Raw genomic sequence first — 25,556 nt, forward strand, 5'->3', positions numbered from 1 at the left:
CAGTCCCTCAGATAGCTGGACTCAAGTTGTGTAGGGCTTTATAAGTCTCAATCATGACTTTGTGCCCAGAAATAAAACAATTGCTTGTGGAGCAACTCTAACAAGGATGTTGTGTACTTCCTATAACCAACCCTGGTCAACAGCCTAGCTACAGATATTTGGGCAGCTGTGCCATTGTGTACTTTTTTGTTTTAATTATTAAGAAATTTAACTACAGTACATTAAAACAATACATAATCTACCAAAAAAATGAGAAAAAAGAAAACAGAATAAGAAAAAGTACAGAAAGAAGAGAAGAAGAAATGGTAATGTTATTTTCCCACATTCTTATTGATCATTATAGATAATCTATAATTTATAGCCATTGCTAAGAAAGTTGAAAGTTAACATTTCCTTTTTTCCTTCTCTTCTTTCTGAGGACTTTTGAAAGGCATCATGTGCAGCATGTTGCAGTAATCAAAATGAGATGTAATTAAGGCTTTCAGCACTGGGGTCAGACCATCTATCTCCAGAAATGGAACAGCTAGCTCAAATTGTGCAAATATACTCCTGGTCATGGCAAAAGCCAGGGAAACCAAGCTCAGAGTTGAATCCAGAAGCAGACCTGTTTTTTCAAGAGGTGTGTAAAGCTAGAGCAAGAGAAATTAGAAAGTGAAATGTAATACTGCACCAAAGAGATACAAAAAAGCTAGAACAAGATGAATTAGCAGCTAAACTGTAAGTCTGCATCAAACAGACTGTATTAACATTTTTAAATGCTGAGAAAGGCCATGAAATATGAGTATCTAAAGCAGAAAATGAATTGAAAATGAATGTTTTAACAGTTTCTTTCCAAGTTGTGTCATGGATCTTTAAGGAACAAAACAAAACACTGCAGTTAATTAATTCCACTTCTACTTAATCTGAGCACCTGCTTAGTCCATCCAGAAACCATTTCCACTCTTATTAGATTCAATTAAAAAAGTGATTATGAAGATATAATGCCTCTGAGTATTCAGATTACTTTCTGTGCACTTATTTCCTTCAGCTAAGCAATCATCTTTTCCATTTTCCTCTCTTTATTAACATCAGGATGGGAAACAGAAGGCATGCAAGGCCATAGAGACCAGCTCTTGCTAAGGCAGCATGTCAACCTATAAGAATACTGGGAACAAGATTAGTCAAGCCTTTAGTACAAGGGCTGCTCCACTTGACCTTTGGTGCAAATGGAAACAGAAACAGAGACACAGGTTGAAAGCATCTGCTGTCATTTTAAAACTAATCACAGTTTGTTGTTATCTGAAAATTGGGACAGCTTGTGATTAGTGCAAACAATGGTTTATTGAAACAAGCTGGGATCAAACTTGGCTTGTTACAACAAGCCATTGTTTAAACTTTACACTATCTGGATGTAACGACAAACCCAGGTGTGTTTAAACAAGGAAGTAATGCTTCCAATCTTATCTTCCTTGAGGCTGATGCAGAGGAAGAGAAGGGAGGGTAGAGGAGCCTGAACATGACTGGGTTCATTTTTAGAATGCTAAACTGTAATTTAGTATTACTTCTGAACTGGACTAGGGTCATCTCAATTATAATTTCAGCATAATTTTATCATACACTAAGCAGTTTTATATTTACAGCCCTAATATGGCTTCACAGTTCTTTTGAGATGCATGAGTCTTCCATTAGAATCATAGAATAATAGAGTTGGAAGAGACCGCAAGGGCCATCCAGTCCAACCCCCTGCCATGCAGGAAATCCAAATCAAAGCATCCCTGACAGATGGCCATCTAGCCTCTGCTTAAAGACCTCCAAGGAAGGAGACTCCACTACACTCTGAGGGAGTGTGTTCCACTGTCGAACAGCCCTTACTGTCAGGAAGTTCTTCCTAATGTTGAGGTGGAATCTCTTTTCCTGTAGCTTGCATCCATAGTTCCGGATCTCTGGAGCAGCAGAAAACAAGCTTGCTCCCTCCTCCATATGACATCCCTTCAAATATTTAACCAGGGCTATCATATCACCTCTTAACCTTCTCTTCTCCAGGCTAAACATTCCCAGCTCTCTAAGTCGTTCCTCGTTGGGCATGGCTTCCAGACCCTTCACCATTTTAGTCGCTCTCCTTTGGACATGCTCCAGTTTCTCCACATCCTTTTTAAATTGTGGTGCCCAGAACTGGACACAATATTCCAGGTGGGGGCCTGACCAGAGCAGAATAGAGTGGCACTATTACTTCTCTTGATCTAGACACTATACTTTTATTGATGCAGCCTAAAATTGCATTGGCCTTTTTAGCTGTTGCGTCACACTGTTGACTCATGGGAGATCTGAGGGCAACAGTCACAGAGCACAGCTGGGAGTTGACTGTGGCAAAGAGGCTAAGTTTTCCTAGTTATATTAATACCTTAAAACTTGTTAGGGGCAATTAGCTTACAGTTGTAAACTGCTTAGAGACTGCTTAGGTGGTATGAAGCAGTATATAGATGAAGCTGCTATTTCTATTCGCTAGTGATGTTGTAATCAAGAGATTGCCTCTTGCTACTTAATATTATTTGATGCATTGCTCTTATATTTTGTATTTAAGAAGATAGTTATTGGCTTACTGGTAAAAAGTATTATTTAGTTTACTTGAATTAGGGGGAACTGAAGCAATTTATACTTCTCCCCAATCCTGTTATCAGGGGAGGAGCCTTTGCTTGCCTGTCAGTGGAGAGACCAGCAATTTAAAGATAAACGGCACACTTACCAGACTGTTAAATGAGGTAGGGGCAGGCTTGCCCGCCCATTCTCTCTCAGTTTGGCTGAAATTCTGGCCCAGCCTTCTGCCTCAACAGCAGTGTGAGAGTAACTTCTGGTCGCTTCAGGGCCAGGTAGGAATTTTCTCCCCTTTTCAAGCTTTTTTTTTTTTTTTTTTGTCTACCGCACACTGTTAGTTGGGGACTTTGACAATTGGTCTGGGGTGTGATCATAAATAGGTGGGGAGGAGATAGAGGTCCAGGTGAACACCTAAAGGGTGAAGGTAAGTCTCTGGAACTGAGACTAAACAGGACGGGAAAGAGACTTGCTTAGGGGCTGGCCTAAGATTTAAACTCTCACTTAAATCTTGTGAGTTAAGTGGGGGAGTCTTGGGTTGGCCTTCCGGATGTGGGCTGGCCAGGGAGCAACCTACTTCTGTATTGTCCTTGAGGCTTGGGTGTTTTCGCCCAGGGAAATTTGGGGAATTGGTCTGGGAGCAGACCATCCGCCAGCTGTTCCCGCACAATGTTCTCCCCCCCTGGTTTTTGCAGATCTTGAAGAAATAAAGTTAAATAAATTGAGTAAAATAAAGTTGCCCATTTTATAACCCAGTTCTCTGTGTCTGGCCTTGTTATTCACTGACTTGGTCATCAATGGAATTTTGGTTAGGCTACCAGTTTTTACTTATGACATTAGTTATTATTACAGCGCGCCCGTGCCATACGCGGGCGCGCCTTACGCGGCCTTGAGCATATGCGCTCAAGCCGCGGGGTGCGCACGGGGCGGAAGGGGTGGCGCATCCCATTCAATTGAATGGGCGCTTGCGCCCCGCGCACGCCCGCGCCGCCACACACGAGCCCCTTTGTTTCCAATGGGGCTCGAGCATAGGCGGAATTCGCCTTACGTGGAGGGATCCAGAATGGATCCCCCGCGTAAGGCGAGGACGGACTATAGTTGGAATGTGCATAAGGACTGAAACTGACACTGAAATCCTGTATGCAAAGGGATGTTGTAGCATATTTGAGACTGATTGAAATAAAAAGGAATTGGTAGCATGAGCTTTCATAGACGTCAAGTGAGGCCTACTTCATCAGATTCACGTTTTGGAATGGAGAACTGAGAGACAGATCTATATAAGTTGCCTGTGTGTGAGAACGTCAATTCAAATTCATAGATTTGTGGGTATGGCAATGAGGTGGTGAGTATAGTTTTAATGATGGTTGTTGGGGAATAAAGGGAGCAAAATAGCTGTTGCTTACAGCCAAGGAGTGTAGATAACCATATGAATGAGTATTGGAATGCAGTGTGGGAAGCAGAGAGGGATGTAATGAACGGGTCAAGGGTGCCCGCATGAGGATGGGGGTTAAATAATGCTGAAATGTGTGCAGTGTGCCAGGAAACCATTATCTGTGCTCAACTCCTTGCTGATTGACTGTAGTCTGTGGATACATTCCAGTCCTGCTGTTTCTCTTTCTAGTCTTCCTTTGTGGTTCTTTTGTTCAGGGACGACTGTTCTGAAGTCTGAGTTGAAATGCCAACATTTATACAGTCAGTTTACCACTGATATAACTCTGGCAACTACTGTTTTGACCCCAGTATTCTAATTATGACAAGATGTAATTTGGGGTTGAATTAATGCTGTTTCCCATTAATTGTTTGGGAAGCTTTTATTATTTTATTCAAATATTAGGATATTTGAAAAAGTAAATGGTACTGGAAAACTATTTTTTCCTTCCAAGGCAGAAAGTGGTCATAAAGACCACTTTTAACATATCCCACATATTCCTTTTGTCAGTGTAATATGCATTTATATAGCATAACTATGATTAGAATGAAAATGATTTTTTTTTTGAAAGAAAATGTTTTCTTTTCTGCTCAAAGCTTATATGTGGATTGATTGAATCAAAGAAACCAGAGCCTGAATTTGCAAGACCTGAGCAGAATAGCTGATGACTGTGGCTCTTTCGGGTCTCTCAGTTAATAGGTTCTCCATAAATCAAAGTTGACTTATGTCATCTACGTCATCAGACCTCAGAGGGAGAGTGAGGCCTGCGAGCCCCACTGAGCCTGGCCTGAACTAAGAAGAGCCCTCCCTCCAGTCCATCTGCCTTGGTCCAGGCCTCAGAGGAAGAGAAGAAATGCTGGACCTCACCCCCTTCCCCCCCACCATTCCCTTCTCCTTTTGTGTTGGGTCTTTTTAGATTGTATGCCTGAGGGCAGGGAACCATCTAATTAAAAATAATAATTGTAAGCTGCTCTGATAGCCTTTAGGGCTGAAGGGCGGGGTATAAGTACTCAAATAAATAAATAAATAAATAAATAAATAAATAAATAAATAACAGTAGAAACTCTAAAAACAAATAAATCACACCGAAGCATCCCTAAATAAGACATAATTCACCAGATCTCTACTAGGATTTCCAAAAAAAAAAAGTTTCCAGCTGGTAAGAAAACCTGTAAAACAAGGATCTCAGCCAAATATCACATTAAATATTCCACAATGTGGGTTCCTTATCACAACAGAAAAGGCCCTATTTTTCAACGCAGCCATTATATTGCTTCCCAATATGGATGCACAGCAAAAGTCAGCAGAATGCTAATTTATATCAAGGTGGCTGCTGAAATAATATATAAGTGTCATATGTTTATATGGGTGAAATACTTATTTCGTTTGAAAGAACATGTTTATATTAAGAAGAGGCTGCCTGGGAGCCAAATCTTGGCTTTGAGGAGATTGTCCATGGCCCTGTAGTTGACACCCAGGAGGTGACAGTGGCATTTGTTACTAAAGAACAAGTTCACAGGTCACTTTCAAAATGGTTTGAGACTGCTCTCCTATTTCTTTCATGACAGATCATCAACAAGAATAGGTCTGTGAATCTTCACTGAGACCAAGAAGGAAAATGGAAAGCAACAACTACATAGAGTGGATTGTACAGGACTTCTCAGATCTGCCTGTCACATTTTTATGCAAGAAACTGGATGGTAGTTTAGATGAAAATGAAAAAGCAATGCAAAATAACATTTTGAACATACATTATTGAATTAAATCTTGCCAAAAATACCTAAAGGAGTCATAAAGATGTGGTCATAGGTTTGCTGAAATGAACTTTATGCTTCATTAATCTAAGCACAGAGAAAAAAACAACAGACATTTCATTCTAAATCAGCAAAAACCAAACTTAACCAAAAGGGGGGAAAAAACCATTGGCATGGCAGCCAGCTGGTCTTTTCCAAATCCCTGTGCTAAACATCTCCCCATTAATACTTATCTGAAGAACCAGAACATGTTTTTCTACATGATAGTAATCAAACAAAATAGTAATCCTTCTTCTACCATCTTTTTAAAGCTTTGTGGAAGAAAGAAATGTGTTCAAACCAGCAAATACAACTTCCAGTTTCACCATTAGTATCTTTTTCCTGCAGTTCTGAGTGATCCTGATGATATCCAATAATGTATAAAGCTTTGCCCACTAGATGCCAGAGATTACTTTTGCTAGTCTACAATCAAATAATTACTTGCTTTCTTTTTGTCTGTTATTGAAACAAAGGTTATTATCAGTTGTGACACACATTTAAATTAGAAACAGGATCAAAATTCAAAATGACCATAACAAATTAGCGAGCTGGCCCAAACTAACAAAATGAATTTGAACAGAAGAAATGCAATGCACTACACTTAGGCAGACAATAAAAATAAAAGGCTTAGATATAGGAAAGGATATAGGTGAAACCTAACTTGACAACAGTACATGTGAAAGGGATCTAGGAGTTCTAATGGAGCACAAACTCAGTGGTGTGATACAGCAGCTAAAAAAGCCAGTGCAATTCTAGGCTACATCAATAGGAGCATAGTGTCTAGAATGAGGGAAGTAACAGTTCCACTCTATTCTGCTTTGATCAGACATCACCTGGAATACTGTGCCCAGTTCTGGGCACCACAATTCAAGAAAGATATTGACAGGCTTGAGCAAGGAGGGTGATCAAAATGGTCACAGGTTTGGAAACCATGCCCTATGAAGAGCAGTTTAGTGAGTGAGGTACTGTATGTTTAGCTTGAAGAAGAAAAAGTTAAGGGGACACATGACAGCCATGTTTAAATATTTGAAAAGATGTCATATTGAAGATGGAACAAGCTTGTTCCAGAGACTAGGACACAGAGCAATGGATTAAAGCTACAGGAAATGAGATTCCACCTCAACATTAAGAAGAACTTCCTGATGGCAAGAGCTGTTTGACAGTGGAACACACTCCCTCAGAGCAGTGGTGTCCCTAGGGTTGGTGTCACTTGGTGTGGTCACTCATGGTGTCACCCCCCCATTGACCTTCTCCCATTTCATACCATACAGAATACTTAGTAATGCTTTTTTGCACTGATGTTACTCATAAATCATAATTACAATATACCACTGAATGTAATGCTGACAAGTTGTGACATAAACAACTAGCAAAATTAAAAGTCTACCTTCAAATTACAATATCATATGCAAAACCTAAATGTATTTACACATACACAGTGAAGATTTGGTTAAAATGATTTTTAAAAGAAAAAATAATTTTTTAAAAAATCATTTTTTTTTAATTTTTAAAAACTTAAAATTTAGAAATTTTACTTTTAAAAAATTCTTCTCCCACTGAGCTTCACCTCACTCCCACCATCTCTTAAAGCATTTTAAAGAGATACAGTACAGGCAAATGCCACAATGTTTCTGCAAAAATACAAGTATTTGAGCAGCAGTAGTGTAACACCCCCCCCCCTTAGGATGTCACGTGGTGTGGTCTGCACCCCCCTGGTGAAGCCACTGCCTCAGAGATTGGTGGAATCTCATGCTTTGGAGGTTTTTAAACAGAGGCTGGATGATCATCTGTCAGGAGTGCTTTGGTGGTGTATTCCTGCATGGCAGTGGCTTTTACAATAGCAATAGCAATAGCAAGTACATTTCTTTACTGCTTATCAGTGCACTTAAGCACTCCCTGAGTGGTTTACAAATTGTAAGCTAATTGCCCCCAACAAGCTGGGTATTCATTTTAGCGACCTCCTCGGAAAGATGCAAACCTGAGTCAAGCTTGAGCCTTTTTGCTGGTATTGAACTCGCAACCTTATGGTTTGTGAGTGAGTGGCTGCAGTTCAGGCATTTAACCACTGCACCACCAGGACTACAAGATGACCCTTGTGGTATCTTCCAACACTATGATTCTAGGGATCAATTAAAAAGAACTTTAAATATTATATGAAAAGCTTTTGGCAAAAATTATTGGTTTCATAGATACAACATGTACACACACCCTTCCTCGTTTGCGGTGGTTAGGGGCATAAGGCCCCTGCGAATGTGGAAAAATCGTGAATAACCCTCCCCCCACAAGGAAGCCAGTTAAAGGGATCGATGGGCAGGGGAAGAAGAGCAGGCATGCTCCCCACCCCCTTTCCTGGGGAATGGCTGTCTTCTTCAGGCAGCTATCCCACGGAAGAAGGCGCATGGGGGGGATTGATCCTCCTTCCCCTTTTCCTATTGGGATAGCTTTCAGGGAAAAGGACATAGGCCATTGGAAAAGGGGTGGGAGGATCAATCCTCCTCACTCTTTTCCTGTTCATATAGCTGCCTTCCCAAGACAGTTATCCCATTGGGAAAAGGGTGACAAAGATTGATCCCCCTGCCCCTTTCCCGGTGGGCTAGTTGCCTTGGGAAGGCAGCTATTCCCCCCCCCCCCAAAAAAAAGGTGGGGTTGGTGCGTGCACCTTTTCCAGGTTCTCCCTCCTGGAGCCCAGAGGGAGGAGGAGGAGGAGGAGTATGTGCACATGTGGCCTTGGCCTCGTGAATAATCAAAACCACGTGTGTCAAAGCTGCAAATGTGGAAGGCCAACTGACAGAAGCATAGTGGGACTCTCCTTCCATTCAACCAAAAGCAATCAATCAGCATAATCAGATTAAACTGAATTAATATGACAGTGTGGCAAATGGCAGAACACCACAAAGTCCAACAGAGTCCCTAGATCCACTTAGGGCATCTGACATATTTATTACCTATTGGATTGGCAGGATTAGTCTCTAACATTTGGGGCTATTAAGCTTAGGAAAGTAGTAACTGAGGCTAGACATGATAAACTAAATAGCCCCAAATGTTAGAGACTAATCCTGCCAATCCAGTAGGTGATAAATGTGTCAGATGCCCTAAGTGGCTCTAGGGAGTGGAGAAAGTGACAGGGAGAAACTCCCCCCTCCCCCCCATGATCCTAGAACTGAAGCTGGATGTGTGGAGATTCAAGACAAGATCATATTTATAGTGTCATGGAAAAAACTGTTAATTTTTAGTTTATTCTTACTGTATTTTTACTACCAGGGATGGCGAGAGGTACTGATCAGATTTTCTGCTGCCTGTGCCGAAATAAAGTAAGAAGCTTAATCTGGCATCTGGATTGGTGGTGATGGTGGGACGGAAGACTTGGAGTCTGTTCAGAAAGTGAGGGATTAGATTCACATCCTGACCCTGTTTTTACACTCAACACTTAATCAGCACCCTGGCACTGTTCTTAGCAGAGCTTGGAAATGTTGCCAACTCATTTGTGTTAGCCTTGAAGAGCCATGCTAATGTTATCGTTGGCTGTAGCTCATGAATAAAGCTCAATTTAACCATGGATACTGTCTTATTTAATTGCTTTTATGTTTACTTCTTTTAAACCAAATGGCAAACATGTGGGTGGTTTTCATAGTGGGAGGTTTCTTGAAGCACTATTTACTTTATAGAAGATGCTCACTTTGCCATTTGGATGGTCTATTATAAGTTTTTTAAAATGGAAGAAAAGTAATTTTTTAAATTTCAGTACCTTACTAGCATACTAACACAGAAACCTCCTATGTGGCTGTAATTTGTTTTAAAAGAAAAAGAAAAACATCGGCAGAGCAATTTGAGATAATGAGTAAAGAGTACATGTTCACAATTTTAAAATATTTGTCATCTTTACACTGCTGCACATAAAACAAAGATGTTAGCCATTCTTATTCAAAGCTCTAATGCTTAATGGTTAACACTGTTGGTTTAATGCATAAATCCCAACCTTTCATACCTTGGGATGGTATTTCACAGAATTCACAGGGCCCGAAGAGCTACTGAGAGTGAGCATTACAACAAATCATTCACACTGAACTATCCTGTTTGTTGACATTTCTTTATGGGCATTCCCCCCCTCCCTCATTGACACCAACAATTTCTCTGTTGAATCATATTCTTATTTGCAGTGCTGAAAATTCAACTCACTAGTCTAATAATTCAGACACAGGTGCAGCTTGAACAGTCATCATTAACTCTGCACCAAAGAACCAAATGAAACAAACCAACAATGAACACAAATATGACATAGCTATGATTTATGCATTTTTCATAGGTGGAGAGAGCTAGTGTTGCAATCAAGCAACATTCAGGAGAAGGCAAAATCTTCAAATGTAACAAACACCAATGCGTATGTCAATCAAAGACATCCTCTCTGCAGAGTGAGCTCAAGATCTGCTTTGTTGCCATAGGTGGGGGGAGTAATTTTGCTCTCCTATTCTTTAAACCAACTTTATTGAACAGAAGGGAAGGGGAAGCTGTAGCTCTCTAGAGGTTGTTGAACCTCAAACCTGCCACAGAATTTTCTTCTGATTACAGCCTCCTTTTCCTGCACCCCACCCAAGTGCCTATGTAGGATCCTTCTGCTCAAATCTTTGTATAGATTGAGAGAAAATGGCCAGTAATTACAAAACACTAAAACTAGGCATCTCCTGGCTAGTTTCTGGCTGTATTCCCCCAATGAGGGATTTCATGACTAGCCTGGCACCTGTGGAATCCTGGTCTTCTTAGTTACTTTTACCATTGGGCCTTGTCACATGTGAAACTGGAACTCCAATCTGGAGCCCTTCCGCAGGCCTTCCGTAGCGAGGGGGAAGCAGGGTCACTTTGAATTCAAGGCAATTCATGTGATGTATTATCACACATGAAGAATGAAATTGTGTTGATTCCTGAGTCAAAGCGGAGTGAGAGCACTTTGAATTACCACACTGGTTGGTACATACCATGCAGATTCAATGATTCGAATTGGCACCCTTGCGCATGCTCAGTGGGGGTCTGAACGCATCGAGACCTTTTACACTTCTGTGGTGAAGAAGGGGGCCACTTCCTGGTTCCACTTTCATGTGAATGCAACCCTCACGTGAATTGTTCCTGTCATTTCTCCCCCCAGCCTCCAATAGCCCCCTCCTTTGCTCCCATCTCGAGGCTATGGAACTCTGGGAGTCGGAGCCTCCGCCCCAGCCTCTATGGCACCCTCCTTTGCTCCCATCTCTCCCTCCAGCCTCCTGTTTCATTCCCTCCATCCCTGTCATCTAAATCTAAACCTACCCTCTGTTTCATTCCCTTCACCCCTGTCGTCTACATCTAAATCTACTCCCCATTTCATTCCCTTCGCCCTTGTCATCTAGATCTAAATCTAACCTCCGTTTCATTCCCTTCATTCCTGTCATCTGAAAAACTGTTAATTCCCTTTATGAGCCTCCTTGAGTTTTATGTTCCTCGGGAGAAGGCTTTCTCTCAGTCCCACCACCATCACAGGCCTATTTGGCGAAGAGAAGGGAGAGAGTCCACTTGGTGGTACTTCCTAACTGTAGAATAACCTCCCTAATGAAGTTAGCTTAGCCCTTTCTTTGTTCTCTTTCTGCCAGTAGGCAAAGACCATCTTCTTTACCTGGGTATTTGATTTTTAACTAAGCATTGCAGAACTGAGGTTTACTCTATTAATTATCATTATTATTATTGTGTTTTAGCTGCTTGAGCATCCACGTTTTTTCCCTTACATGGGGGCGTGTGTGTGTTCTGGAATGGATCACCCACATAAGGGAAGGGCGCACTGTATTACAATGGTTGCAAATTAATGTTTTCAACATAGCTGTTTATTTATTTGCTTTTAAACTTTGTATTATGTCTTGCTTTAACTGTGTCCTGCTTTAACTTACATTGTAACCTGCCTTGGGTCCCTTATTGGAAGAAAGATAAAACATAAATAAAATAAATAGAAATAAAAATGGTCAAAGATAGTGTTCACAAGGAGTGGTTTCAAGGTACAGCAAGCTTGCCCATCCAGTCCCCTCTCTTAGTAGCATCCTTGGAATAACAACTACTATAACCCTCTCTATTATTTGGTATTGGCACCTGTCTTTATCAATCACAATAACACAGAAAATGGATGTTATGACTATGGGAAGATTATGATTTGTTTTTTTTTTTAATGAAATCTAAAGATTACAGGAAAAAACAACAACCAAGAACTGAAAGGCGTTAAGAAGAAATAAAATGTCCATCCAAGTGGTTCTTTTGTAGGGATATTATTTATTGATTTTAGAAAGAGAACCTCCATCCAAATCAATAAAATGCAACAATGTACCAAACAATGCATGGATGGATGATTTTTTTCTTATAAGAGGTTGAACATTTAATGCTTTCGGAATAAAGAAGAGTACCTCTTACAACATGTTCTCTGTATGACTCCAAAAAGTGAAACAGATGCTCATTCCTGCATTGTTGCCAACAAAACAGCACTGAGCTGCAATTCATTCCTTTGAATTAAAATCCTAGAGGAGAAATGTACATATGCTTGCTGGCTTTAGGAATTCCTTATGGCATTCACAACTGCTTTCAGGGCCACACAAAAAGCTTTTATAGAAAAATAACCCGAATCACAAATCCTAAGAAATCCTAAGAAGGAAAAAGGGATAAAATACATGGGTGAATATGGCAAGTGATGCCTAAATATACAGAATGTTGGCACTATGATACAGTGGCTTTTGTGAGTGCGTGCCTCTTTATACAAAAATCAGTAGTTAAGGGTTAGTTCCTGGGGTCTCCATGTGGAAAAAAACTGACCTTTCTTTGTAATCAACTAGACGGACAAGGAAGTTGTGCATTGTATCTAGTTATGTTCTGTAGGTACTCTGCCTAATGCAAGACTGATTACTTTTACCCCCTTTGGAAACAAGTATCACTGCATACTAAAATCAAGATGGCCCATGCTATAATATTCTCATTCTCTATGTATGGTTTTGAAAACTGATAAGAAAAAAATGTGGTGCTGGAGAAGGGTACTTTGGATACTATGGACTGCTAAAAGGACAAATAAATGGGTCCTAGAGGAAATCAGGCCTAAACTCTCCTAGAAGACAAGATGACTAACTAACTAAGGCTGTTGTACTTTTTGGCCATGTAATGAAAGACAAGACTCATTAGAAAAGACGACAATGCTTAGTAAGGTGGAGGGCAGTAGGAAAAAAAGGAAGGCTACATTTCAGATGGATTGACACAATTAAGGAAGCTATGGCCTGGAGTCTGCAAGACCTGAACAGGGCTTTTGAGTATAGGGTGACTTGGGGTCTCTCATTCATAGGGTTGGCATGAGTCAAAGTCAGTTTGAAGGCAGATAACAACAAAATGAGTCAAAGCAAGTGAAGTGTATCAAATGATTGAAAAAGGGATGGAAAACAAAAACAAAAATTCTGCCTTTAGTCACCAATAAATGTTAGTTTAGTTCTTCTCATTTCTGACTCATCTCATAGCTAACAGTGGGCCCGAACAGACAGGCCAAAATAAAGCTGCTTTGGGTCACTTTGGAGATATGCGTTAAATGATACATGTGTCCTAAGAGGCTGGAAGCGCCACCAAAGCCACATTCCTGTCCTAAGGATTGGAGTACAGCTTTGATGCAGCTTCTGGCCTTTTAAGATGTGTGTGTCATTTAAACAGCATACCTTCAAAGTGACCTGAAGCAGCTTTATTTTGGCCTGTCTGTTCAGGTCCATTGAAATCAAAATAGGGTTAATCAATAAAAATTCTGAGGACATTTTATGTTATTACTTAGATTTGAAGTCTACTATTTTTAGGTTAGGCTGATAATTATCTATTACAGGAATGCAGGGATGCATTTTTCAGGAAAGGTCTAACAACAGCCACTAACACTGCCTTGTTTTGAGGAGGCATTAACCACCACCTTCACCCATTCAGCCAGCCCCACTTTGGCCTGTTTAATGAGCCAGGAAGGGCAAGAGTCTATTATACATGTAGTGGCTCTCATCTCTCCAAGGATCCTGTCCATATCCTCAGGCTGCACAGAATGAAAAGTATGCAATAACACAGGACAAGGAGACGACAAGGTTACATCCACTGGAACTGTATTAACTACAGTATCCAAGGTGGAACGAATTTGAGTGATATTTTTCTGTGAAGTTCTGTGCAAATTCTTCACACCAGGATATTCATTTTTTACTTGAGGATCAGTACGTAATAAGCCTCTGACCACTCAAAACAACTTCACTGGACAGCTCTTTGCAGCCACCACTGCATCTGCAAAGAGCTGTTCAGGGAAATTGTTTTGAGTGCTCAGAGGCTTATTACATACTGATCCTCAAGTCGAAAATGAAGACCATTGAACATCCTACTGTGAAGAATTTGCACAGAACTTCAAAGATTAAATTATTTTCCTTCTTCCCACACAGAAAACAAGGTATAGAGTGTGCAAGTCCTGAGTCGCTCCTGACAGGGCAGTCTCAGAATGGAGGATGAAGTTTCCTCCAAGCTGTTGGCAATCGCCATTTTCATATTTATGCTAAAATAAAACAGCTTTCCTTACCTGTCCATTGAGAGCTGAGCCACCAGTGTCACATCAGTGTTATCTGGCGCAGGTTCATATTCATAATGTAAAAAATACAGGTGAGTGCGGTGGACAGTGAAACGCTCCCGTCGAAACTCATAACACAAGTCATCTTCATCCAGCTCAGAGAGTTGTTTCTGGAGCTGCATAAAAGAACAAAAAGCTAAATTATTGCTAAGGATCCTTTAATAAGAAGCAATTTTTCTTTAAATTTGGGTGTATCGTTAGTATTGTTTCATCTGCTCTTCATTATATTACATTAAATCCAATATTCAAAAACCTACACTAAAACATTAACCCATTTTCAGGCCCCAAACAGGATGTGCTACTCCACATTAGCACATAAAGAGAATTTCATGTGTTCTGACTTTTTAAAGCAAACTGACCTATTTCACATGCCCTGGACAAATACAAGTGGATCAGAAAACAGCTGTTGAATTGTTCACTGCTTCTCCATATTTTGAAGTACAGTCCACAGCTCAAAAATTGCATGGAAAATTGCACATTTTAGGGAAAGTTATGTATGCAAAATGCACATGAAAAGAAACATCAATGCTCTTGCAGATTTTTAAAACTGCAACTAATACAGAAATTGGATGGAACAGACTTATGTCTGAAAACATGAAAAAGTGTCACAGTCTGGTGATAACATTTATGTGCCCATCCATATTTCATACGATGCACAAACTAGTAAAAAGAAACTAGCAATGATAGCAAAAAAAAAAATGCCATTTTCATTGTCTAAGAGATATTGAAGATTAACCACTGGCTGTGCTACATATAACTATCAGATATTATATGCTATTCCTATACAGGCTTTTTGATATAACTGATATAATACAGTCTGGCAACTGTATTACATTTCTTAATCCCTTTGTAACAACTCTTGCCTTTGTGACCAAATATGTCCTGCTTCGTCAGGCAAAACTTATTTAAGTGAGCCCACTCTTTACCAGGCATGACATTTTCTGGTGACTACCAGTACCACTTCAAAGGCTTCTACAGTTACAAGCCAAACTTTCAAGAGGTTCAGCAGATGCCAATCTCTAGTCACTTCACAGATGCTTAAAAGTTGGTGACCCAACTATGAGGATCAGACTACACATTCTGTCACACTGTAACTTGAGAAGGGTGGCTGATGAAGAAAGGCACAGAAACACAAGGGAGTATATATAGGTGTGCTTCTTCCTAAGCATCATAATTTGTTCCCTTTTGTTATCCTCAGAGGTTCCACATAACTACAGTCATCTCTCCAAATGACTTTTGTGGATTTGATTATTCATATATTTAATTGATATGTTCTCTCTAGGAATTTCCAGGTCTTCCAGTGTGATTCTTCTGGAGGCTGACCATAGAGTCACACAGGAGGACCTAGAGTTTCCTACAGAAAACACTTCTCTAGGCATATTCAGGCTCTCTAGCATGATTCAATGGTCAATATTTGGCTAATGTTGACCACAGAGTTGGGCTGGAGGACCTGGAGATTCTCCCAGGTTTAAAAAAAGCCCAGTGGCTTTTTTATTTGAGGCTTTCCTACTTTCTTTGGGGTCCTGTGCACCAAACTCCAGCAAATGTGGAAGGCTCACTGTAAATGACTCGCCAGGCAAACCAGGTTGATAATTCAGATATTTTTGCAGCATATAACCCTTACTTGGCCATCTGAACACTGAGACTTAACAGGTGTATGATAGGAATGACAGAGTTTTAGAATCATTATAAAAACAATATAAGGATCAGTAAAATCTTCTAGTCTTTTCAATTAATTCTTTCATTGTGCAGAAATACAGCCCCCCTCACCCCCAAATTTTGCACAAAACACTCCAGGTATTTTGTTTTGTTTTCTTTTTCTGGCCAATGTCACTTTAATGACAAGTTATGGTGGGATAATGGCAGGATCTGTGCAACTTCATCTGAAAGCCTTTTGCGTGATCACTGTTATTCATGTTTCCTGATGGTATAAGTGCAAATCCCATCTGAAAGTCCTTCTTGCGATTGTGCAGGAAGGACAGTAACATGATGAGAACATGATGGAACAGGGATGGGATGTCCCTCATCTGATAATCCCCAGAGAGAGAGAAACTCATTTGCCCCCTAGCCCATAAAATGTGAATGTCCTGGTTTAGGGTGGCCGGTCCACACACATGCCCTCCACTTGTTTCACACACTAAATTGGTATGGATGAGTGTTAAATACTAGCTGGCAAGGCTGGGAAGGACAAGTTGCACACCTACAACTGTAGTTCTTCAAGTGGTCATCTGTGAACTCAGACAAATGAAGAACCTACTGTTATAGGTATGCAACTGGCCCATCCCAGCATCTCTTTGGAGATGCACTGCACAGGCATAGATGGTTGATAGGCCATCTTGTGTGAGTTCATATAGACTATGGAGAAGAGGAAATTTTGCTTTTGTCACTAAAGGGCATTAAGAGCCAGGGTTTTTACCTAATTTTTATATCACACTGGCGCTTACTCTATTAAATCTGAATAACAGATCTTGATTGATACTGGGTTATCAAGGCAAATCAACCGTCTAGTGGAGATGGGCCTTGGAATGTGCCTCATAGGCTGCCCCAATTTGAAGGCTGCCAGGCCAGCCACAGAACTAGGTTGTTTGTGAGAAGCAGGCTGCACTGTGGTTGTCTTACGCATTTAATAGTTCTCCTTAGTAGGCAGGCTGCAGGGCTTATTCCTGCCAGCATTTTGGTTGATAGGCCATCTTGATCTTTGAACCTATGACACCAAGTTTTTTATGAAAACAGTAACCTATCAAATGCTAGCTGGTGTAACCAAAACTCTGTCTTTCTGTGTTTTTTCTCTCTCCTGTTCTACTCCATTCACATACAGCAAGCACAAATTCTACACTGTCTTACACTTGAGAGTGCTCACCATAAAGAACCACTGTTCATCATAACCTTATTCATTTCATCTCCCCCAAAGCACAAATGCTGTTAGTGTTTTAAATAAAGCTAGAAATGACCTGATGAAACATCTTAATTTCTCTTCCCTTCCCTGGAAATACATTAACAGTCCCTTATCAGTCCTATTCATCAGGCTAAGTAGGAATGGTTAAAAGAGTTGTACTGCACCTCCCCTTTGAGATAACATAGTATCCTCTTTTTTAATTTCACAAATAGCCAAGTTATACGTTTGTAATTGGAAAGCACAATTATCTAGGTAATCACTGAATGATCACCAGATTACTCCAGGTTTCTAAACTAAAAGGATATAACAACTTAATTATGAGTTATGGAATAATGCTATGAACTAAATTATTTATCAGTAATGGGGCAAAGAATAGCTGTATTTTATGTCCTAATACTTTAACTGTAAAAATGTGTTTAAAAATGCCAGAAGGGAGAAAGTGTAAGTTTTTTTAAATACGTGTGTGTGTGTGAGAGAGAGAGGGGGGAGAATGAGATTTGTTTCCAGTGTAAATATGATGCCATAGGCAAAGAATGAGTAACTTCTGGATGATGGGAGGCACCCTTTTTCTCTAGGCAGTGGCCCCAAAATGTTGGTTTGTTACACAAACCCTTCATTAGAAGTCTGGCTCTATAATAACTTTGGACATCATCCTTCATGGTTAGCTTCTCAGTTATTTACTGTAGCTTAAACTCTATGAAATTCATGGGGTTGCCACAATTAAACAAGCAATTTGAAGGCGTGTACGCATGCACACACAAACATAGCAGGGGGCTACATATGAAACCAAGGGATGGGGAATCAGATACCACATTGAAAGGCTGCTTTTCTTTTTCCTTTTCTTCTTTTGTACCACTTCATTTTTTTTCCTTTTTACAAATGAAACCATGAGCAAAAGTTTTCCCCATAACTTGATTAAAAATTTGGTAGGGCCACTGAATGGACCAAGTCTGGGTAGTCGGCTGCCAACTACCTCCTCTTCTGATTACAGAATGGAAAATGGTTGTAGAATAGAAGCTGCCAACTGACTCTTCCTTTCTTGCTATTTGATGTAACAGAAGACAATGGAAAGCTTAAAAACAACAATCCCCGAATATTAACACTAGCCAGTGCCATTAAATCAGCTTTACTACTTGGTGGTATCTAGTTAGGTGGATATAGATGTAGCAATTACTTCCTAGTTCAACTTTTGACATGTAGAGGGGGAAACAGGTACTAGAAGGAAGAATCTAGACACCACATGGAGGATAATCACATCTTTGCTACACTTGCTTTTTTCTTACTGGAAAGTTAGTCATGTCATTGTAACTGCTGTGAATTCTCAGTTTGGCCTACTTGGTGGAGAAACCCTTAAAATGAGGCTGTTTTTAACTAGTTGATTTCTGAATGTGAGCTGGAGGGGAGCTGTAGCCGGGATAAGGATTAGGCCCATTTCACCTTGAATAATGCAATACAATTTTCAAGTATGTATTTAGGAGTGGACAAAAGGGTGTATTCCTTATAGTCGATTTTTATTATGCATTTGCACCTACTTTATATCTTTTTTTTAAGGATTTAATGTTTACATCCAAAGCTACAATACAGCTGAGCATCATATGTAGGATAGTCCTACAGTCCACTCCTGCACTGGCACCCAACTGAATGCATGGAACTTTGGGTATGTGTATAATTTAGTATATAATTTTTTGCATGGGTGTTTTTGTTGGTTGTTTAAAAACATGTCTGGACCTACACTGTGATTGTGTTTGAAAGATTCATTTATAATTGGCTCTACTGAACCCAGAAAAGGACACATCCACTTCTATCTATCCTTGAACTCTGAATAATGGGTGGAAATTTCTGTGGAGGAGTTATCAGAAATCAGATCTCAATATTCTGTTCTGTGTCTTACATTAAACTACTGCAAGCCTTTAGCATCTTTTCTTAACACCTAGAATCATTCCAGTAAAGTGGAGTGTTCTTCCTAATGTATCCCCCCTGCCTAAAATCCCTGGTCAAAGCATATCTTCTATTACAATGTTAATAACCCAGAACATCATTGGAATTTGCAAGAGTACTGACTTTCACCAGAACCACCCTTAAATCACAGCTGTGATCTAGAGACTCTCTAAAGGCACATAAAATAAGCTTTATCAAAGGCTGTGGGGTTTCTGATTGCTTTGTCTTAAAGAACTCCAATTTCAAGAGTGGTTTGTTCAAGAGTAGCATATTTGTGTGCTTTGAGGCCTCTATAATCTCTTGGATTGCAAACAATATTTGCAAGGCACAGCTAAATAGTAAATATTGTCATTCTAATTAGCATGCTTCACATTTAATTTGCCTGAACACAGTTTGTGACAAGCCAAATGTCACACTTGTTCTGTGATATTCTGGTCTGAGAAATGGTAATTTTAAAAATGGCAGTCAGCTTCTCAAGTGTTTGGGTATAAGCAAGATATCATGAAGTTTGATTAAAAGTACAGTGATGTAATTGGATTTCTTGTTTATTATATTCTTGGTATCTCAGTGTTCAATGTACTTAGTTATCATATCATTCCCAACTTCCCACAAAAGAGGTCTAGAAACTTTTTGAAATCAAAGCCAAGAGTTTCAGACACTACTTTGCCTCCACTCTGCCAGAGAGGGTCATTGTATCTTCTTTAAATTATCCCAAAGAGCAAGCAATAAAGCCACTCATACTTCCAGTAATTACTGTGCCATCTATGTGAAAGATGCATACAATTAGTCTGAATCTGCAATGTGTCTACACTAATTAAATTATAATGCATGACTAGCAAACTGGCAGAAGGACTAGAACAAATCTGTGGAACTATATTCATGTTAGTTATACACCCACATTTATAATGAAGTGCAGATACTAACCCAAGCATGTGGTTTGCCCTTTAAATATTGTGTTGAGGCTAAAATCTTCATAACTACTACTCAGTATATAAAGAATTTTAAGAAGATATTAGAATAAGAATGTAAAGGCCCTAGTTATCTATATCTCCTGTGGCTGTACAATGGCAGTGTCTTCCTACTGGAAATATTTTGTATACAATAATTTTGGAGAGAATAAGTGTGGTTTGAGTGCTGGACTAAAACTTTGGAGTACCAGGGCTTGAATCCCACTTAGCCATGGAAACCCATTGGATAGTCTTGGGTGAGTCATACTCTCTCTTCCTCAAAGGACGGCAATGGTGAACCCCTCTGAACAAATCTTGCCAAAAGAACCCCATGGTTCCCCTAAGGATTGCCATAAGCCAGAAATGACTAGAAGGCACATGACAAGAAGAATGTTGCAAGTTCTCTCAGTTCTCCTTCAAGCCGTGTTACAACTTGAAAGCCACATATGTTTTCACCATATCTATAACAACCTTTTTTCTTTTGCTTTTGCTAGGGAGAGGCCACACAGATATGGGGGAGACTTCAAAGGAAAATGTTAAAGGTGTTTAACATTGTCGCCTGTTCCCTCATATAGGACAGAGGCAGACTCAAACAGATTTCTTAAAGGAAAGTACTTTGTGGCTGCAAGTGCAGAAGGGAAATTTTATTGTCTTCTTTTATTGCTTCCCTTCCCAGTCAGCAGACTGCCCTTTTTGAAGAGCCAGAGCCTGATCTTTTTGTCTGCACAGACCCCGTTTCTCTAATTTCTCAAGCAAAGGCTGACCTGTGACTGTAACAATGTCACTTTTCTTCCCTTGCATGATTTTTATCATCATTTCCTGATGAAGAGGTCAGTGGGATTTAAGAGTTAGCATAATGAATGTTGTGCCTTCTGTTTAGCCTAATAAAGTTATCATCACAATGGGCACTTTTCATTTTTACCTGTAACTTGTTACTTTTTGGAGCAATGAAAGGAAGTATTTCTTTTTAATTATCTAAAAAGACTAACATCTTTTTAAAAATAATAAGTAGTGTAACTCATTATTTTACAAACCACCTTTATGCACATTGATTTTTAGGTTCCCCTCCCCAGGAACAATGGTTCCAGTATTGCAGTAGCTTGTTGTGTTACTCAGATAATTTAATGGAAAATGACTAACATTTAAATTTTTTCTAGCAACATTTCTAAGCTTTGGATACAGGCAGGAAGTACTTTAATTAGCCATATGCAGTAAGAGTATGGGGCTAGAAAAGGTCTTCCTGAAAGATAAGAAATATTTCTCATTTTCCCAGACACTGAACTAGGGCATGTGTTGCAACTTCAGATCAAAGGGATAAAATTCTGAGGCAGGCTTAAACTGACAAACACAAGCTAGTCATGACATTTGCTGTTTTGAAACTGTTCCCTGAAGTCTACTGTATGAAACACTCCTAATTAAGAAGAAACAAATGCCGGTACAGTATATTCCTATGAGGGATGACTTGTTGTCTGTGCAATACATTGAAAAGTATTCTGGTGTATATGCTGTTCGCGTTTTGACTGCCTAAACTGTATGTTATGTGTTTCAAACCCTTTTGAGCAACTTCATCACTTTTTCTTTGTTCGGTGATACAATGTGCCCTTTTTTTACGCGGGGGATCCATTCTGGACCCACCCCCGCATAAAAAAAATGCATATGCTCGAGCCCCATTGAAAATAATGGGTCTCGTGCATGGTGCGGTGGTGCAGCGGCGCATGCGTGCCATGGGTGTGCGCCCAATTATCCTTAATGGGACGCACCACTCCTTGCACTCCTGTGGGCTCCCTAGTGTCTTTCAGCGTATGCTGAAAGCTGTGTATGGTGCGTCCGCGTATGACACAGGCGCACTGTACAACCTATTTGGAAATATTGGTCAAAACACAACGCAGAAATAATCCGGTTTGAGACTGCTTTAACTGACCTGAATCAATGCTAGGGAATTCTGGGAACTGTAGTTTTGTGAGACATTTAGCCTTCTTTGTCAGAGAGCTCTGGTGCCACAAATAAACTATAATTCCGAGGATTCCCTAACATTGAGCCAGGGCAGTTAAAGCAGTCTCAAACTGGATTATGCAGTCTTTTGGACTATTGTTTAGCATCCAAAGAACTGCTCAGCCAGTCCAAGTAGCAATTCCTTGTGCTCCATAGCAAACTCTTTTATTTTTTTTTGAAAATGTAGAGTGCGGTATAGCCCAACTAGCCATCATATAAAACAGAGAGGATGAGTTGCGTATAAAGTTCACAGAGAGCAGGAGGAATCGAGGCCACAGGGGGAAAAACCCTTACAATGCACAATAATCTGGACTTACTTCCCTTGGTTTCAGAAGCCTGTGAGGGGGAGTTTGGTTTCTCTTGTAGCTTTTACAGTGCCCTCTAAGGGGCAGGAGAGACCACATCCTTTACAACAGGGATGGGAATCATGTTTGCTTAAACATTACAGCAGAACAAGCAACATCTTCCAAAATGCTCTTTTCTACACGGGCCAGTGGTGCAACTAGAACTGGATAAAAAGCTTTTCAAATGCACACAGCGAAAGCTGGGTGATGGGGAAAGCAGCAAAGAGGCACAGCGTTAGCACCAATAGAGCCTGCTCATGCCAGCTCATATTTTCTTCTTACTTTTGTATAACTGTTTATGGTCTGAGAGAGTCTCGCCAGACATATACAGACTTGCAAATGCTCATTATATTATTTCTGCTTTATTTATTACTGTATTATTTCTACATTAGCATTTTCAAGAACACAGTACTGTTTATTTACAAGTAAAATGTGGAACAGAAGTAGTAGAGGGCAAAGAGTAATGTTAGTTCTGCCATTCACCAGTGAATTAGTTATCTAAAGGGGGCTGTAAAATAATTAAATTCTACATTTACAACAATGATATCAGTAAAAAAGAGGGGCAGCATATGAATTTGAGGGTCCATTTTCTGCCCTGGGATCCCCTGGGAGTTGCATGAACACCAAAAATGCCAAAAAGCAACCCCCCCAAAAAAAATATTACTTCTAGTTCTGAAGAATATATTTTTAAAAAATCTTAAAACATTGCCAGGGGAGGGGAGTTGTGACCTGTTTAAAAGGTGAATTGTTATGTGTGAAAGCTTCCAAGAGAGGCAATTCTCCTTTTTATTTTTAAAGAAAAGGGTCATTCTGCTGCATCCCCACCCTCCAAAATCCCCCAAAGCTTTGAAAACTGCATGGGGCCCTAGGAATGCAATTTGCCTACCATGGTCTAAACTTACTTGACTGCATCACCTTCTGTCTAAAGTTTCTGCTTCCCATTCAACTTAGTCACAGTTCTGTAGTCAGTTCAAAATGATATTTCTCAAATGGAATGCTCACACATGAAAGCATGCTGTGATTTGCCTTTACAGCATCCAATGGATAAATTTTCTTCTCTATTGAGCCCACTGAACCCATTCAAAAAATTCTGTAGCTCCCTTTACCAATTTTCTAAAGAATGACTCTCCAGTTGGTAAAAAAGTATAGTTTGCCAAATATACAGAGACACACAGAGATTGTTTGTTTGTTCAGTGTATATCCATATATGGTTGTCAAAGCTGGACAGTGAAGAATCCTGACAAGGAAGAAAATCACATAATTTGAAATTTGGTCCTGAAGAAGGTCTTTATGGATATTTTTCACAGACTGCTAAAAAGATAAATGAAAGGATCCAAAAGCAAATGAAGCCTGAACTCTCACTAGAAGTGAAGATGACTAAACTGAAGCTGTTGTAATTTGGACATATCATGAGATGACATGACTCATGGGGGAATACAATAATGCTTTATAAAGTGGAAGGCAAAAGGAGAGGAAGAAGACCCCACTACAGGTGGATTGATATTGATTCTATTGAGGAAGCCACAGCCCTAAGTTTGCAAGATTTGAAAGAGACTGTTGATGACCTGGACTCTTTTGTAAAATAATATTTATTGATTTTCAAAACTTTAAAATACGGAAAAAAGAAGCCTACATAATACAAATAACAAACAAATAAACAAAGACAATAAAATATGCACAGCCTTTATACTAAAACTCATACATGTATTTGTTATCACATATCAATTTTAACAAATTTTGGACAGTGTATGGAGTTCCTTCACAACCCCAAACTAACCTGCCAGGCTAGCAGCCATAATTCTCAAACAGTGGGTCAGGTAGGCAGATGAGTCATAGAACTTTATTGTGTAGTCCCTGGAACGGGCGTGTGTTTTTCCTCTTATTAATAAATTGAACTTTACTTAGAAAAGTCTGCTTTTGCTCCATTTATTGGATTCCCTGGTCTTCTTGGTACACATAACGGGAGATAACCTTGCAGGGCTGTTGTAGCCGACCCATCTTGCAAAATTGAGCTAATAATAAATTCCCCTAATCATATCCTTGGCTACATATTATACATATAAAACATCACTAAACTAGACTAACATCACCTACAGGATGATTGGGACTCTTGGAGCCCAGTCATTCATAGGGTTCCTAGAAGTCAAAGTCAGTGTGATAGCAAACAATAACAACAATAAATCTATGTTCTAGGTTTGTTAGGCTCAGTAGATTCTGTTTGCAAGGGGAGAACTTTGAAAAGTTACTTTTCTATGACTAAAAGGTCCTGGAATCCTCTAGTTAGGTTGGCCAATGGCTATGCTGCATGGATTCTGGGATTTACAGATCATAAACCTTTTTACAAAGTTCTGCTTCAAGAAAGTGATGCTTGATAGATAATTCAATTGCTGTGGTAACTACGTCAGGTAGTGGTGTCACTGGGGGGCAGTGGTTCACACTGCACTGGTTGACACTCCAGAGGAAGTTGGGGTCACCCAGTGGGTAGTACAACCCAGCTGCATGGGAGTTGGAAGGCTGGGGGGAGGGTGGCTGCCTTCTGAGTCCTGCATGGAAATGGCCCCACAGGACTTGGAAGGCCATGGGCCAAGCACACACACCACTTTGCTGCTGCAGCGCCATTCTACACACTGCAGCAGCAAGGTGGGAGTGCCCTTTGGCCCCACACTCAGAAGCCCCTGCCCCCAGAAGGCCCACCTCCCTACACCGGGTGACACTCCGGGCAGGGATGCCACTGTCTCCAGAAAGTATATTTACTGGCCCCATTTGCACTGGATGCTACATTTGACTCTGTGGTCAGGAAAGTATTAAGTAAGCAGCATTCTAAATAGAGTTTCGCAACCATCATTTCCCATGAATTGTACCTTTACTTGGAACTGGAAAACCCTTCAAATATCTAAATTCTGGCATCATTTTAAATAAGCTATCTTCCAGTGCATTTTTATTCTACCTGTAAAGAACTGTGTAAATTTACAAAACTCCCATATGAGAAAATCAGATCCCTTGTTGGCTGGGCAATCAGATTACTGGACATC

The 25,556-nt window shown here is 40.0% G+C and overlaps 1 protein-coding gene across 3 annotated transcripts in view; it reads right to left on the reverse strand.

Moving 5' to 3' along the window:
• LOC149311858 (xylosyl- and glucuronyltransferase LARGE1) overlaps window positions 1-25,556 on the reverse strand; it is a 380,354-nt gene that overhangs the window by 30,362 nt on the left and 324,436 nt on the right. For all 3 annotated transcript variants that reach the window (XM_089528064.1, XM_089528063.1, XM_089528065.1), the window contains exon 11: window positions 14,360-14,523. In XM_089528064.1, the coding sequence (XP_089384190.1) occupies window positions 14,360-14,523 (164 nt within the window). The remainder of the gene's footprint in view (window positions 1-14,359; window positions 14,524-25,556) is intronic.

Source organism: Sceloporus occidentalis, unplaced genomic scaffold (genome assembly GCF_023333645.1).
Source record: "Sceloporus occidentalis isolate IW3139 unplaced genomic scaffold, rSceOcc1.0.p SCAF_5, whole genome shotgun sequence".
Taxonomy (NCBI): Eukaryota; Metazoa; Chordata; class Lepidosauria; order Squamata; family Phrynosomatidae; genus Sceloporus; species Sceloporus occidentalis.